At 37.0% G+C, this 17,697-nt stretch overlaps 1 protein-coding gene across 1 annotated transcript; it reads right to left on the reverse strand.

Moving 5' to 3' along the window:
- Nucleotides 1-362: 362 nt before the first annotated feature.
- Nucleotides 363-13,169, reverse strand: AMBN (ameloblastin). The gene is made up of 11 exons (XM_014847269.3): nt 13,155-13,169; nt 12,171-12,239; nt 9,204-9,254; nt 7,846-7,893; nt 7,251-7,361; nt 5,750-5,989; nt 4,173-4,211; nt 3,523-3,582; nt 3,378-3,422; nt 2,927-2,971; nt 363-1,054 (listed from the first exon to the last, which is right to left on the reverse strand). The coding sequence occupies exons 1-11, from the start codon at nt 13,167-13,169 to the stop codon at nt 509-511; spliced, it is 1,269 nt and encodes a 422-aa protein (XP_014702755.1). The 3' UTR covers nt 363-508.
- Nucleotides 13,170-17,697: the final 4,528 nt, after the last annotated feature.

Here is a 17,697-nt window from a genome sequence, read left to right on the forward strand (position 1 = left end):
AAATAAAATACTCTACAAATAGAGAATTTTAAATCCAATATACCAAACCCAGTAATACCAGTCAGGGATTGTCCACCAATCCCTGTTTAAAAACGTTTGGATGAAATCGTTTATAATTCTGAGATATGTGCCTTTGCTTAGAGAAAAAGTTCCAAAGCAATGTCACATTTCCTGGATATAACAGTGTCATGCTAGTAGGAGAAACTCTATTATGCCTAAGACAGCCAAGAAACAGTGACTGTCAAACGCACAGACCCTTAGACTTGCTCTGATGTTATTAATAGTATTTCTAAATCACAGAGATAGTCGACACATTTTATTTTAATAAGAGAATGAAAGCAAGAAGGGGACCTACACTATTTCTAGCCACTTATATTTATTAATATATGCTTAGCATTTTTAATGCCTTTGATGTAGAAGGGTAATCAGTGTTTTAGCAAAAAGATATACTATGGGGACAAAGCTGGGGAGCTTGTGCACACAGAAAGTAGCTGATACTGCAAGGCTCTCAGGGCTCTTGGAAACGCCATGCATCATGCACCATCTGGGGCTGCTCTGCCTCGTTTCCTGGCATCGATGTCTGAGGACTCTCTGGGGTCACTGTGGTATCTGTGGTCGTTTCTTCCTCGAAATCCAGCGGTGTGGTCACATCAGCACCGTAGGTCTCGTAAGCCTCAGCTAGTCCAGGTGTCATTAGTGGGTCAGCAGCTGCTGGGGTGACCCTGGGGGGTCCCCTGCTCTGCCCGGCAGGGCCCCTTGCCAGGTTGGGAACACTGCCTTTGGGAAGAGCAAGAAGCCCTCCGAGGGGACCAGATGCAATCTCTGAAAGGAGAGCCTGGTTTTCCGGATTGGCCTCGTCAGCCTCCTTCGCGGGGGAGCCTTGTGGACCTCCTTCTCCTTTCTCAGGGCCTTTGGTTGCAGCGACTGGAGAGTCAAATTCCAGAGTAAAGTCCCCGCCCATGGCTGGATTGGGGGGCATCCCTCTAAGGCTGGACCTCATGCCTCCAAATCCTGGGAACATGGCTCCATAGGCCATGGGGCCTCCTCTGCCTCCCTGGAAGAAACCATTTACCAAAGATGCCATTATCACATACTATCAACTATACCATGCAATGCTACCTGGTCGGATTCACCGAGAAACCATAAAAAACTGATAGGGAACAGGCTGATAACTTTGTGTAAGCACATTTCTCACTAAACTAGCTTTGAAATACAAGGGAGAGGATTCTGCCTCTCCCTTGAAAAGAGGCTTTTCTGGGTGGGGCAAGTCCACTTCTGTGAAAGGGAGATGGAGACCCTTTGCCATGCCTGGCTGAAAGAGTAGGAAGGAGAGAAGCAGGGAAGCAGGGCAGATCCAGGTCTACAGGTGAAAGGTATTTTGAATTTAATTTTGAGAAAACAATAAGCAGCCGAAATGGGTAATACCATCATAAAACAAAGAAACAAGAACTGATCCATTCCTGAGTTTGTTGAGAGACGTTTTGGATGACTTTGTCAATATCATTTCTCAGTATCCCCCAAATAAATGGAGCCCATGTAAGATTTTTCTTCTTTTTCTTTCTTTCTTTTAGAATATATATAAGAAAAAGAAGCTTGATTTCTCTGGAGTAGGTGGAATAGCTTCCTTCTGTGGACAGTTAGAATTCTAGAACTGACCATGTTTCCTTTTTCCCTTTGCTGCCAAAAACTTCAGAACCAAATCTTGGGTTATTTACAGCAGGTGTGCAGGGCTCTGTAACTTGCATATCTGTATTCTCCTTTTCCCACAATTTTAACTCTTTTAAGATCTTCTCTTCAATTTTTTGGTCACATTTATTGTGTGTTTTTCAAAAGCTATAGCAAAATCATTTGAGAATAAGGCAGAATATGAATAAATTAATTAAAATGATAAGATGATGTAAACACTGACTTGAATTTTCAACCAGCTGTGTCTGGTACATAGCTACAGGACTCTTGCCCCTGACCTTCTCCTGGCTCTCCACTCTAGCTCTTTCCATCACATCCTCCAGGGATGGCGCTGTGAACCCCTGGACTAGGCTATCAGCCCCTCTTTTCCTCCTCTCTTAGAGCTCTGATACTTTTATCACATGATTTTGACATTATCTGCCCTTGTATCTATCTTTTCCATTGATTAGACTGTAAACTCCTCGAGAACAGGAACTTCATCTTATTTATCTTGCCTCCATAATATCTATGTGTCTCACTCACAGAGGGCACTCAGTAAAGTTGAGATGTGAGTTCTCTTTCTGTGATAGCGTGTGTATTTATTAATTTGATAGGATCTGTAGTTGATGATGATTTGTTAATTCAGTATGGTTTTGCTTTGCTTTGTGCTCTAACAGATGTAACGTAGAAATTTCTGAAGAAAAAGTCAAATTGTGTGAGTTTATTGCTCTCAGATTTTAAAGTTTTAATATGCATGGATAATGATAACAGAAGAAGATTATACTTATTAATGTACTTTGAATTTGGCAATAACCAAATTTTAAACTTCATTAATTTTCTTTTTTGTCTCTCAATTTTGAGGGCTAAATGATTTGCGATGCTGTTGAATTTATTGTTTTGAAGAGTTAAATGGTCTGAGAAGAAACAGGGACTCTATGAACCATGTATTTCTTTTTCGATTTGAAGTGCTTGCCATTCAGTGATGATGGCTTTTCAAGACAGGTTTCACCTCTGTTCCCATTCAAAAACTGGGGCAAAACCCTATGTGCAAGAATGGTCACCAGTTAGAAATGAGTGTAAGGGGAACATGATGAAATCTTTGCATGCTGCTTCAGAATCAAGCTTTTGGTGTTGGAGTGGGACAGTTTGAAAGCTGTGCTGTGTATTTGGCCACGTTCATGGCTAGTGCCTCTTGCAGCCAGTCATCTGTGACTGCTCCCCCCGGCCACCATTTTAATAAGAGTTTGAAGACGTTACTCACTGCCATTTCCTCTGAGCTCATGATGCCAAGTCTGCCAGGAGTGTTCTGTTCGAAAAGAAACTCTGCATCATATGATGAACCAGCTGACTCCTATTATCCTTGTAGCTACTCGAGACAAGCTTAAAAATTGTTTAGTTTTTCCTTAAGCCCTAATACTAATGCTGTGTCCCGAGGCAGAGTAAAGTGGAGAGATGTCATCACTGAAGAAATGTAGCCAATTTGGATAATTCAGATGGACAATTTACCTTTTCTTTAATACCATTTTGTGTGTGTGGATGTGTGAGTCTAGCCAGAATTATCCAAATAGGAGGTGTACCTCCTTGCCATTTCAATCACTAGTTTAGTCATTCAGAGAATATGGAATCTATTGTGTGAGGCCTGGATTTTATAATTTTAGCTCTTAAGATAACATTTAATTAAAAATGATACTTTTTATAGGCTACAGACTTACCAATTGATTTGCTCCATAGGTCAGGTAAAATAATCCTGGATAAAGCTAAATATAAATATAATAGTCACCACAAAATGCATTTTCTGAGGGAAGAACTTTTAAGTAAATTACAAACAGAGAAGTGGTATTAAAAAAAAAAACTTACTGGAGCTTGTTTATTTGGTGGCATTGGTCCCCGAGCTATCAAACGGGCTATTGGGAACATCTTTAAGTGGTAGAAAACAGAATAAGTAATTCATATTTGCTATAACACAGGCAAACCTCCCAGTACAGACATTTCTAAGAGTTCTATGAAGCACATTTTTAGAGGGATTAGTGTGGCAAATAAATATTTAATATTTTAGAAAACAAAGGAACCCATTATACTTTATATTCACGGATAAATGGGGCAATTTAAAATTTTTACTCTTCTTTCTTGAAGTATAGAGACACTTTTGCCCAAGAAAGTGTCTCATTGAGATCTGTACTTACTTGTGGACCTTGTGGACCAGGAAAATCCATTTCTGTTAGCTGCATCACAGATAAATGTCAAGATTACTGAACGATTACTAAAAATAGACAGTGAACTGAACACATTCACCTTATTTATGATTATGATAAAACAAAACTGTCTCATTGAGATCTGTACTTACTTGTGGACCTTGTGGACCAGGAAAATCCATTTCTGTTAGCTGCATGAAAGATAAATATCAAAATTACTGAACCATTACTAAAAATAGACAAATTGAACTGAACACACTCACCTTATTTATGATTATGATAAAACAAAAGTATCTCATTGAGATCTGTACTTACTTGTGGATCCTGTGGACCAGGAAAATCCATTTCTCTTAGCTGTATCACAGATAAATATCAAAATTACTGAACGATTACTAAAAATAGACACAGTGAACTGAACACATTCACCTTATTTATGATTATGATAAAACAAAACTGTCTCATTGAGATCTGTACTTACTTGTGGATCCTGTGGACCAGGAAAATCCATTTCTGTTACCTGCATCACAGATAAATATTAAAATTACTGAACAATTACAAAAAATCGACAAAATGAGCTGAACACACTTAATTTATGGTATGATAAAACAAAAAAGTGTCTCATTGAGATCTATACTTACTTGTGGACCTTGTGGACCAGGAAAATCCATTTCTGTTAGCTGCATCACAGATAAATATTAAAATTACTGAACCATTACTAAAAATAGACAAAGCGAACTTCACACATTCACCTTATTTATGATTATGATAAAAGTGTCTCATTGAGATCTATACTTACTTGTGGACCCTGTGGACCAGGAAAATCCATTTCTGTTAGCTGCATCACAGATAAATATCAAGATTACCGAACAATTACTAAAAATAGACAAAGTGAGCTGAACACACTCACTTAATTTATTGTATGATAAAACAAAATTGTCTCATTGAGATCTGTACTTACTTGTGGACCCTGTGGACCAGGAAGATCCATTTCTTTTAGCTGCATCACAGATAAATATTAAAATTACTGAATAATTACTAAAAATAGACAAATTGAATTGCACGCATTCACCTGACTTATGATTATGATAAAACAATCTCAAATGAGTTTCACTATTTTTCCTTTCATTTAGTTTTGGGGGGTACAACCCTTTCATTGACATGACTCAAGTGCAAGGGCAGGGAGATGGGGCATGTCTGTCATGAATTTGCTTTGTCTTGCAGAGTCGAAAGTAAGGAGTTTTGGAATTGGAGCATGCCAGGATGGTTTGAATCCTGGCTCTGCCACTTAGTTTTTGTGTAATACTGGGAAAATTGTATAATCTCGCAAAGTCTGCCTTCTCCTTCTTAAAAAGGATCATAATATCCCTATAATATTGTAGTCAGGATGATATGGGGGAATGTTAAATGCCTACAACATACCAGTTACATGGTACCTTCCTTTCCTATCCATTGCTCTTTGCTCTACATTATTACAAGATAGTTTTGGGTAATTGTCTTCTCTACCACCAGATAGAGAAATAATAATGCAGACTAGTACTTTCAGTGCTGAGGGATCACTCACTCATCTCAGTCCTTCCAACACTGAAAAAGATCCTGATGATAGGAAGCCTGGACTTCTCTGGGCTGTCCTATTTCCTCTGAAGCCTTTCATCCTTTGCAACTATGAGACCAAGTTTTACAGGCACAGGATCTTTTAGAATCCGTACCCTGTCTCAGGTGGCAAAGGACAAGAATAGATATTTATGTTCTACATATGTCAACTGCCTAGAAACATATTTGTATTTTTCTGCATTTTGCCCCAAAGCTCTGATTATTTAAATGTGCTCTGCAGATGGGATTTCTTTCATTAAGTTAGTGGGTGATCCTGGTCTGACTTCAGGGAAAGAAATTACCTCGGCCTTTGGTGGCTTATCTGATGGTGCCACCTGCTGTTGAACCATTGGCCCCTCTGACTGCTGCAAGGGCGGCTGTCTCTGGTAAACCGGAGGCTGATGTCCTCCCTTCTGGATGGTGTCCTGGATCCCTGAGGTTACAATGGTGGGCTGGAGGAAAGCTTTCTGTCCTGGCTGTTGAGGCTGCAGGGATGGCTGCGATGGGAGAGGTGGGGGATGCACAGGCAAAGAATATTCATACTGCAGAGAAATTTGAAAGGAGCGTCAGGAAGCGCTGGCTCGCTGAACTGTGGGGTCTAGAATTTCTAAAGCAAAAGGGCTTGGGGAGCTTTCTACTTGGAAGAGAGTCTAGAGGACTTGTCATGAAGCTGTGTTTACATAGGAAGCAGCGATTTACTAAAAGTCAACGTTATTTGAGGCAGTCTGGTGCCTGTCTGCCTCCCTTACTTCCTCTGGGACAACCTCTGCTCATGAAGATGGAAAGCTATGTGGACTTCCTGGTAGAATGAGTTGTTTCCTCTTCTGGCTGCCGATAGTTGCTTCTGTGTTTCACTACTTTCTCACTGGATTACAATTATTTGTTATAAATCTTTGTCCCCCAGTCAACTGAGAGAGAATAATATGTCTTATTAATGTTTATAGCCCCAGGACTTAATAAAGCTCCTAACAAGTGCCTGGCACATGATAGATAATATATTTTTTGAGTGAGTGAAAGGAGAAAGAGTAATTAAATAAAATGCCAATCAAATTCCTGCATCACAGAGTCCATTTTGGAAACAATCAAGTGGAGAAAGAGTCCCCATTGACATAATTTACTGTCCTGCTAAATGTGGCTTGCTGAGTAATGCTACTTGCTGTGGAAGGCCATCTGGAATCAAAAGTTCCTGTTAAAGCAACTATGTTCTTTACTAACACCTCACTATTTAGCACCTTGTAATGTGTTGTCTTGTCTTATCTTCCAATTAGACCTGAAATTTCGTGAGCCTTGAAGCCATTCTTCAATGTCTTTACTTTCACCCCCAATCTACAATTTAGTTTATATATTTATTAGGTACCTAATAAATAATGGTTAAATGATTGATGTATTTATTGTCTGCTGTGGGGTTCATCCCGTTTTAACCAGGATTCTGGCATCACCTTAAATGTCCTTTTTTTTAGGGAGTCAAGACTAAAATAAAAATAGTCTAGGATATAGTCTGCTTCCATTCTGAGGATAGTTTATCTATTTTTATTGCTCATATCTTTAACATAGGTCTCATATTTTGGAGCCCATATCTTCCTATTTGAAATAGATATACAAATGGGTTGGAAATTTGGACTGTTTTATTATAAATTTTCCTAAGTACTAAAAACAATTATAGGTGTTGATTTATTGGTATTTGGATAATTTTTTGTTCATTACTATTACCTGCCTGTGGCTAGTGTATGACAACTTAGAGAAGGCAAGTAGGAGAATATTTTAAAGTTTGAGGTTTCAAACACATTGATGCAGTTAACCTACCTGTTGAGTTTCATGTTCTCTTGGTCTCATCCATGGGAAAGAGGAAGGTGGCGGCAGGAGACCATTCATCCACAAAGAATTAAATGATTTCCCATAGCCGAATCTTGAATACTAAAGACATGGAGCGAAAAGAAGGTATGCTTATATTTCAGTTGGCTTAAACTTGGTTTTCATTTTCTAAGAAATCCATCGAAAGAGTAGAGATAGCAAAAGTAAGAGTGATATTGGTTAATTTAATATGGATAGGTAAATGCTGTCTTCCGACAGACTTACATTCCATTCGGAGCCAGACTGCAATATTCCCATAAACTTGTTTGAGATTTAGCTTTTTAAGCACTCATATTTTGGGCTGTATAAAACTGATAACACAAAAAATGATATATTTTTCTTGCTAAAGAAAATTCAGTATTGTTTTAATTTAGCCATGCCAGGATCTTATTTTGTTTTAGGTTATCTCAATTACTTATTTGTCCTTCCAGTATTTAGGATATTGTCTATTCACAAACAAATTTTATGAATGACGGTGTTGCCGCTAAAGTCACTACCACCACCACCATTAATATTTGCAATAAAAAATATTTGAAAATAAGGTTACCTGAGAGAGCATGTTTAATCCCTGCAAACTTCCCAACTGTCTCATTGTCTATAAGAAAAAAAAGTGGGTTAGTGTTTGCCACATATGTTCCTTTTCTGTACGACACAACTGATTTCTCAACATATGGTATTATTAGCACAAAGTTTGGGGTGGGTCAGTTTGCATAAAATAAAAGCAGACACAAATGATCACTGAAAAGTGGAAGTGTTAAATGTGACTCTGCCATTATTGTTATTATTGATATTAACATAGCTTGCTTTTTACGATTAATTAAAAGAGAGAAAAAGTATCATTTAAGTGGAAGTCATATTGAAACCTGGGAAAATAGCTCATTCAACTGACATCACAATGTAATCACAAGGACATTTTCATTGACTCTTTTTTTCCCCATTTAACTTGCTTTGCCTTTTATAAATCCAATCCAAAGAAGAATTTGAAAAAAACAGGCAAACAAAACAAAACAACAGCCCCCACCTCCTTCCAAAATAAAAAAGCCCTCAAAATAATAAATATGAGAAAACATTGGGGAAAATGGTAAGCACCTGGATAGATGGTAAAGAATGCTGCCAGTTCAACAGAAAGTCAATTTCACTGTTAATGCGGTGAGGTGCTTTGAATTGAGTTTAAGCCAGAAAGTGAGAAGAAAATAACTTGGTGAAGTAAGCCTCCATGTGAGATAAACATCTAGCCCATATAGGTATTGATTGCCCTCAGATTGTTACGATAGGAATAAATTTTGCAAGGTCTTTCGAAAAACTTGTAATCTCAGAAATATTTTTCTACTCATAACTGTCAGTATATTCTACTGATATGGTCAAACATTTCTATTTTGCTGGGATTTTCTAAACAGTATATACTAGTTATGGGAACTGCAACAAGACAAACAGGCTGTGCAGCAGGTACACAGCACAATTTTAACGCTATTTACAGTTCTTTTCAACAATTGCATTTTGTAAGGTGAATTTTCTTCATGGGAACTTCATCATATAAGATACTATAAGGAGAAGGAACTAAGTATAAACCATTTGTGACTTCAGAACAATGCGTTTTACTAAACGTAATTATATTAACGTGGTAATTATATTAATGTATATATAATATATATTAGATATTAAATATTAGTATTGTTTTGATTCATATACAGGTGACACTCTAAAGACTAAAACACCTGAGAGTTTAAAATTGCAGTAAAATTGGAAGATGAAGCTCTAAGATGTCTCATAAATTTCTCTAAAACTGCACAGGGGGACAGCCACTGACTTCTGACGAGGAAAACCGAGAAACAGCCCATCATATTTCTCTCTTAGCAGGAACATACCAATACAAAGATTATGTGTAAATACTCTGACAATACATACCTCAAGGCTCAAACTAGCCATGCCTGGTATCCCAGGCTGCCGAGGAAACGCCTAAATGGAAATAAGAATAATTTTGAGTTGTTTTTGGTGAGAAACTTCCTTACACACTGGACATAGAAAGCCACCCTACTACATGAGGGCCAGCTGAGGGGCCACCACAATGGTTTGTTACCCAACTGACTTGAGCTTTTGGGCAGAATGAAGGAGAATTTAAATTGTTTGGGGTATTACTATAATATTTAATAATTTTGCTTCCACAAAATCATCTACCTTTTGTCTGCATCTTAATGCTCTTTGGTTTTTTTTTTTGAGGAAGATTAGCCCTGAGCTAACTGCTGCCAATCCTCCTCCTTTCGCCGAGGAAGACTGGTCCTGAGCTAACACCTGTGCCCATCTTCCTCCACTCTATATGTGGGACGCCTACCACAGCATGGTGTGCCAAGAGGTGCCATGTCCGCTGAAGTGGAAGGTGCGAACTTAACTGCTGCACCACTGGGCAGGCCCCATGCTTTTTGCTTTTAAAAGCAAAATTTGATTTAGCTTGAAAGTTACATTGAAAACAAATGAGAAGTAAAATAAAGTAACAAAATAGAAAACTAAGAGTATTTGATATTCTTAAAAAATTACCGCATAGAAAAGCAAACTTGAGCTCAATTTTCTTGCGTATTTGACATACCTACATGCTTCTGGTTTATGGAATGTGGTGTAGGATCATGGCGTTCAGCAAAACCGTGTGCAAATCCTAACTTGCCTCCCATTCAAAGGGCCTCAAAAAATCCTCCATCATCCTTAGTGAAAGATTATTTTATGTATAAACCTGTTGATCTGTGTTTATATTTTTGTGATCATGTCAAAGGTATTTTTTTCCTTCTAATACCAAGTACTATTATACTTAATGTGTTCATTTGTTAAAAGAGTAGCTGTACTTACAACCAGGTTTTTAAAGTGTAAGATAGTTTCTTTTCTAAACTAATCTTTATTAATGTACACAAATACCAGAGAGAAAAAAAACCAGAATGGCAGAATAGGAATTACAGTAAATTGAGTTTTGAGAGTCTTTGGTTCTTTAGATCTTCTTACTATCTACGGGCAAGGGGTTTTAATGCCTTCCTTCCTTTATTTACCCACAATATTTATGGAGTCTCAACTAAATGTACTAGGATTCTTTTTCCTTTATGAGTAAGAAGTTCAGGAATATTTTTCTGAGCATATGTTATCTACCTCCACTTCTCCTACTTTTTTATACATGAAAATTCCACCCTCTGAGTCATGGTGCAAATTTCTCCAAATAATTTAGTTTTGGAAACGGATAGAGGGAAAGAAGTTATAAGTGTGTATCAAATACTCCAAATAAGAGAAAAAGATTAGCTGTATATTCAGGAAGAGTGGTGTGCATGCATTCGTGTGTGTGTGTGTGTGTGTGTGTGTGTGTGTGTGGTGAGCAGATTGTTCAGAATTTGAGGGGACTGTGAGAGCAGTATTCTTTCCTCCCATGGCCAGTACACAAATAAGGTATCTTGGACAGTTTCAACTACATGATGAAGTATACTTTGCTTTCTATCTGCTCCAAGTCATGAATTAAAGAATAATATTTACAGGAATATAAATAGACAGGGAATACATTTCCCATGCCAAAGTAAAAGCAGAACATCTGATTTGGCAAGCAGTCAATCGGTAATCCTAAGCAATTGCCCTGTTCCTCAGAGTGACCTGACTTACACAAGTGTGGGCCTGTACATGTTCCAAGAGTGTCAAGGTATTAGACTGGTGGTGAATGGCTGAGGCTGATCTTGAGGTCAGTATCATACAAAGATAAACTAGCATGGCAGCTTCGATTTTTCTTCCATTTAAAATGCGTGTTGAATAATGAAATAAAAACTCCTTTTATTCATAGAGATGAAGTTTTCATCATTGTAATCAGTTTCTATCCCCTTTCTCCAAAACATTTGACTTTAAGAAACCCAAGTAGCTAAACTTTTTTCTTAAAAAAATATTTAAAGTTCATTTGAGGCCACTGGATTTGAGAATTCAAGACGAGAGAGCATGTCATATTTACCTTCGTATCTCCAATGGCCAGCACACTGCTGGGTACATGGCAGGTGCTCAGTCAATATTTGACAAATGCATATAGCAGCTGAATAAGGTCTTCATGAAAACAGAATCACACATTAGTGGCTGCAGTACGTCAGTGCTCAAAGGATTGTATTCCTGTGAGATCATTTCAATTTATGACAGAGTGGACCAGGTACAGGACTGTAATGTACAATTAGTCCCACTGCCATGACATGTTTTGATTTAAGAAACTTCAGTTCTCAGTCTCTTATATCTTATATGAGATCTTATATAAGATATCTTATATACATATATCTTATTATTATTTATATATTTATATATTATTATATATTATATTATTATATATATTATATTATAATATTATTATATTATATATATAAGATATCTTATATATCTTATATCTTATATAATATCTCTTCCATAAGGCAAATTTGTTGGTTAGCTACTAGTTTCAAATAGAACACTTAGCTCAGTTTTGTAACCATGGTAATTTAGCTAATGTTGTTCTTTTAAAAATGGAGAAGAAAATGTACTTTATTTTTTTGGAGAAATTTTCTCTTTCCATTTCATAATGGTAGCAAGTAGTTAATAAAATTGTGGCCATGGCATTGTAGAGACCACATAAGCCTTTCAAGTTTGAATGAATGGAATAAGACTTAGCAGTTGTCTTTGGAATATTTTAAATATCTTTTTGAATAGAAAAGTATATGTTTGACGTTGCTTTTGGATGGTAAGGACTGGTGTCTGGGCAGCTATGACTTTTGATTCAGTAGGTACTATACCACTGGATTAATTCAAATGAATCCATGCATGGACTCTCAGCTCGCATCCTTCAGTGTTGTTTGATGTCCAACAATGTCTCTTCCAGGGAACGTCTAGAAGACTCTGACTTACCGGCACCGCAGAACCCATTTCCAGGAGGCACAGGATCAGTACCAAGTCCTTCATTTTGAAAAGCGGGATCTGAAACAGAGTTGGGGTGAGGAATTAAATCAGATAAAATTTTTCTTTTGGAATGGCTAAAAACTGGTCCAAAACAATCAGCTTCAAAAAACAAAAACAAAACCAGAAACTAAGTGTTGCTAAACATGCATTTACTAGTTTTCAAAATGAATTGACAAACAATTTAAAAGAATGTAAGTACTTCTTTTACTGAGCTTCAACCTGAATGAACAAGTAGGAGCAACCTCCCGCATATTCTTTAAATGCTGTGTTTCATTTCGTAAAATGAATGATGAATTTTAAAATCCTATCTGCTATGTAAAATTCCAATCTATTAAGTATCATTCACAGGATTCCATATTTCGTTTACCTCCAGAATAAATTTTGAAATGCATTTGAAATGTGACACAACCAGTAATCGTTTCATAACAAATGTTTATTTGCAGATATATGGGGTAGATCATTCTATGTTTAGGTTACCCAGATAACCATGCAGAAACATCTTTTTAAAATAAGAATGAACTGAATATTTTAGTTTCCTTTGATATTAGTGAAAAATATGTCTCAAAATTCATTTTTCTCTTTCTAAAATGAATTATCTCTTTAAATTCACTCTATAAGTTCAAAAGGCTCTTTGCTCTTACATCAATGGAAATCTGACTAGTCAAGAGATTTGCTCATCTTCTAATACTACTCTAAATTAGGCACTGTCACTAATAATCACAGATAGAAAAAAAAAATGTCTATAGGTAAGTCCTTTTTTCCTTAGCTGAAAGGGTACTAGGTATGTCTTCTCTGGAACATGCTAATGGTTACAATAAGCTATTATTGAACTTCTGGTGACAAATGAAGATAAATCCCCTTTATAAAGGCTTCCTGGAGATACAAAAAAAGAACTTACAGGAATCACATGGAAATCATAAAATCACATTTTACCTTCAATGCTGGCATGCACTGTGCTCTCAGGGCCTGGTGATGCCAACCAAGATAGTTCTAAGAAAAGAAGATTAAAATTTTTTCTGGACTGTACCTGGGACTCGTTCTGTATCTCTCATGCAGGGAAGAGCTGAAACCTTTATTTAAAGTGCCAATCCACCAATCAAAGTGAAGCAAAATGAGGGGAAAAAAAAAAACCAAACTCTGCTCCTACAATTAGCCCACACACTCATATTGCATGCAAGGACGCTGGCTCAGTAGAGTCTTATTATTTTTAATTGTAACTCGTCCCCTGTATTTATTCAGAGAACTCCATTGCAGGGAAGACAGTAAAGGAATAATGGACGTAAGCTCTGAAGACAATCATTTTGGTGAGCTGGGGGAGATATATGTAAAATAGGTGCAAAATAAACCATTATTTGTTTTGTGCTGGTTTTTATCTGCAGATAAAGCTACTGACTCAGTGGCAACATTCTCAAGATTTTCACTTTCATGCTTGTTGTGGTAAAAATAACTCTTAGCCCTTCCCTCGGTATACACACAGTCTAGAAGCAAACACTAAAATAACTTTCTGGGCTTGAAAGAAAGGATGAAAATATTAGATGGGTAACGGATAATGAATATGTTATAATTTTTTCCTCAGAATTTCCAACATATTTTCATATCTGAAGATAATCGAATAGAGATAGCCAAACTTTTGTAAAAAATTTCAGCTGGACTCTGAAAGAATCACTTCAGATAAATCTTTGGTTCGTGTTCTTTTTGGGGAGAGGGGCATAAGTCAGAACATTCTTCATGAACCAATCAATTCAATAGGCACTATTCTCAGTTCACTCTTTAGATAGATCCATTTTCAGGCATTTAGTATCAAGCCAGATTAGTAACCTATATTTGTGTTACTTAAAAGGTAACAACAACATGGATGGGTTTTTCTCCATTAACAGATAAGAATGTCTTAGTTGTGGGTTGAACTTTATTTGCTTTTGTTATTTCTCTGCCCCTTCTTGTCTTTCCAAAGGTGTGATTTCAGACATGGTAGGGATAAGCATTTAAGATCAGTTTCTTAAGAAGGGATGAGTCAGTACACTCTTTAGGGAAGTAGAGATCTTGTCAATTACAGGGAGCATTGAGGAAGCTGGTATTTTGGGAGACAGATGTCTTCATACTTAAGTGCAGGCCTAACAGCTTCAAATAATGTTATCCAAGAAGCTGTCCCTGAAAAACTCCATTTCCCAGTGATAACTGAATTATTTCTAGGATGCAAAAAAGAAGGAAAGTGAATATGTTTTGTAATAGCAAAATGTTATTGAAATGAAAATACTATTTTGGGCTTCTCTCTCTCTTTCTTTCCCTCTTCTTTTTCCTCTCCCTCTCTTTATCTCTTCTTACTTCAGCTCTGGAATGAAGTCCCTTGATCAAGTCCCTTAAACTCTCTGAGCCCCAGTTTCTTCCCCTATAAAATAAGGATAATCATTTACTACCAAAGGCTTATTTTGAAGATTTAGTGAGATGATAAAGATGCAGCAGCAGCCATACAGTGGGCGTTCAATAAATGGGCTGATTGTCCTTTGTGTGGGAGAAACTACGTCAAACATGGGATCACAAAGACACTGTGTGTGTATTTTATAGGAGGAGGACCTGTTAGGTCCATGAGCTCCAAGGAGTGTAGAGGAGGGACCTGATGGAAGACATTTCCTCTGCCTGGAAGTGGATGCTGAATCCATGGGATTAAGCTTCCTAGTTGACTGCTAAACAGGGAAATGGCGTGTGTGTGTCTATGTCTTTTATGGTTTATAAGCATGATCATGACATGTTAATAATGATGTTTTGATAGGATTCCCATGTTCTGCCTTGCTCTTAAACCAAGTATTTAATATATTGTAAGTGATGTTGCTTCTACCTTTTTTTAATGTCCTTCACACTCAGTTTTGGGATTATCGTCTTCTAGATGTTTCCCTTCTACCTTTTTTTAATGTCCTTCACACTCAGTTTTGGGATTATCATCTTCTAGATGTTTCCCTGTTAGTTTCTTTCTCCTTCCATTTCCTACAGCATACCAACATCAGACGTATCTTCCTTAGATATCAGTTTCAGCATTTCACTGCCCCACTCAAAAAACTTTTTAAATATCTCTAAGGTCATAATGTAAAATTCATCCTCTGTAACTAGACAGTCAAATTAACATTTTGATTTACCTTTCCAATCTCATCTCCCACTTTCTGGAGACACTGAGCATTGATAATAATGATAATTGTAATAATGATTGTTGTAATCAGTTGAGGTTGGTTTCATTTTGCATCTAGTAAACACTTTTTTATTTTGGTTTATGTTACTGGGGAATTTAGTAAATATAATTCTAATCCTATGAAAAATGTTTTAATTACAAAAAAATCTGGAAGTCAATAAGAGTATATGAATGTGTTTCTGATAGTGATTATAGGTGTTAAGGAAGTTACCACAGCTGATGGAAACTCTGTTACGTTGATCAAGACTGTACCTAAAGAACAACCAGAACACCAATGAAAAGAAAAGCCATGTCCAGAGTAGAGCAAAAATAAAAAACTCAGAATGACAGAAGATCTGAGACACTTGAGGGAACACGTCACAGAAAAAGCTATAAAGAAAAATCTAGAGAAAGAAAATCCTGTGGAAGATATTGGTATAGCAGCTGAGGACATAGCTATTTACATCCCCTCTGTGACACTGGTCATGTGACATTGGGTGAGCAACTCAGCCCGTATATATATAGTATTTTCATACAGTAATTTCATCTGTTAAATGTGGTCTACCATAGCGTGGCATTAATTTAGTTTAATTTGAATATAATGACGATAAAGTGCTCAGCACACTATCTGGTATGTAGAGAATGTTCAAAATGATCATGAGTTATTATTCTTGTTTAAATAAAGAAACATGTATGCTGGAGATCTGCTTCATGTTGGACTGTGGGCCTTGACTGTGGCTACTCCAGCCACCAATGGCAACTATAGCCACTAACTAAAATCTACGGGAATGATTTTGATTGCTTATGGGTATGTTGATTCCATGTGAATCATGAACTTTAATTTTTGCTTTGTTTTGACACATTGTCTTCTCCAACTTTCTAATCCAGCCAGACTTGTCTTCTCAGTCTCTCCAGAATATGCCATGGTTTTTCTCTTCCTGGCATTTTGGTTGAACCTTTCTCTCTGCCTAGACTCTTTTCTCACCTCTTCACAACTTGTTTTTTAAGCTCTACTCAAATTTTACCTCTTCTGAGACTCCTTCCCCCACCATTTCATTCCACTGTGATTTTCCCTTCTCTGAATTCCAAGTATTAGTCAGTCATTTGGCAATCATTCACACACTACATTTTGACAGCTTGCTTGTTATAAATCTTTCACATTTTACTTTGCATGCAGTTTTCTAACTTTTTGGATATGCTTTTCTTGTCTTTTTAACCATATAAACATTCCTGTAGGGGCAGAAATCACCCATTCTACTAAGTTGCATCTTTTAGTGTTCTACGCACATTATAAATACCATCGGATGGTATTTACTGTGGGCAGGCATTATTTTAGTGTTTTACACATAGTAATTTATTTAATCTTCACTCTAAGAACTTTATCAAGAAGATATTGTTCTCCCCTTTTCATACATGATAAACTTGATCTATAGAGAGGTGAAGTAAATTGCCTAAGGTGACAGTCAGTAAGTGGGGAGCCAGAATTTAGACACAGGTATCTTGCCCTTAAGCGCTATGCCAAAAAGAAAAACTCAATCACCCAATGGCAAATGACATGGATCAATCAATCATTGGCAGGTACAAAGAGGTACAACACAATACTCCTGTCTGTAGGGAATTTATCAGCTATTTACTCAAAGAAGAGAGATACACAAAGATAGTTAATGAAACATACGACAAGCCAACAGTAATTAAATTAAAAAGCACATATAATATCAAAAGGTGTAATCCCACATGGATTAACTGCTGAAGTTAAGAATGCTACAGAACAGTAATTCTCAATCAAGGATGATTTTGCACACCCCCCTTCCCCCCAAGGGAACATTTAGAAATGCCTGGGGGATAAGGAAATTTTTTGATTGTCACAATTTGCTGACAGGGAAGGAGGAGAGGAGGGATTTGCTGCTGGCATCTAGTGAGTAGAGGTCAGAGATGCTGTTAAATATCCTACAATGCACAGGATAGCCCCCTACAAAAAAATTATCCAGCCTCAAATGTTCATAGTAGTGAGTTTGGGAACTTCTGCTAGAGGAGAATGCTATAACGTTTTTGAGGTAGGAGAAATCCTTTGAGGCTTTGGGCTCAAGCATGAGGAGAATAGATTTACACTCAGACTTGAAGGAAGGATAAGATTTGACAAGATCCTCAATCAATAGCAGTGACTGAGTGAATTTAGAAGTATTAAGTTTTCCAGGGAAAGAATCTGATGGAGTGTCAGGCATGAAGCTTTAGTAGAAGGGAACAAAGGCAGAGAGAATGGTCATGTCAGGGGAATGCCAATTTTTAAAGTTGATTTTGTATGTTAGAATAATAAAAGGA

Source organism: Equus asinus, chromosome 3 (assembly GCF_041296235.1).
Source record: "Equus asinus isolate D_3611 breed Donkey chromosome 3, EquAss-T2T_v2, whole genome shotgun sequence".
Classification (NCBI taxonomy): Eukaryota; Metazoa; Chordata; class Mammalia; order Perissodactyla; family Equidae; genus Equus; species Equus asinus.

What these genes read in the sequence shown, in the direction of transcription:
- AMBN (XM_014847269.3), bottom strand. An exon ending in AAATGGGTTCTGCGGTGCCG is followed by an intron (nt 9,255 to 12,170) that starts GTAAGTCAGAGT and finishes ATTTCCATTTAG; the next exon opens with GCGTTTCCTCGGCAGCCTGG. An exon ending in CTGGTCCACAGGATCCACAA is followed by an intron (nt 3,583 to 4,172) that starts GTAAGTACAGAT and finishes TACCACTTAAAG; the next exon opens with ATGTTCCCAATAGCCCGTTT.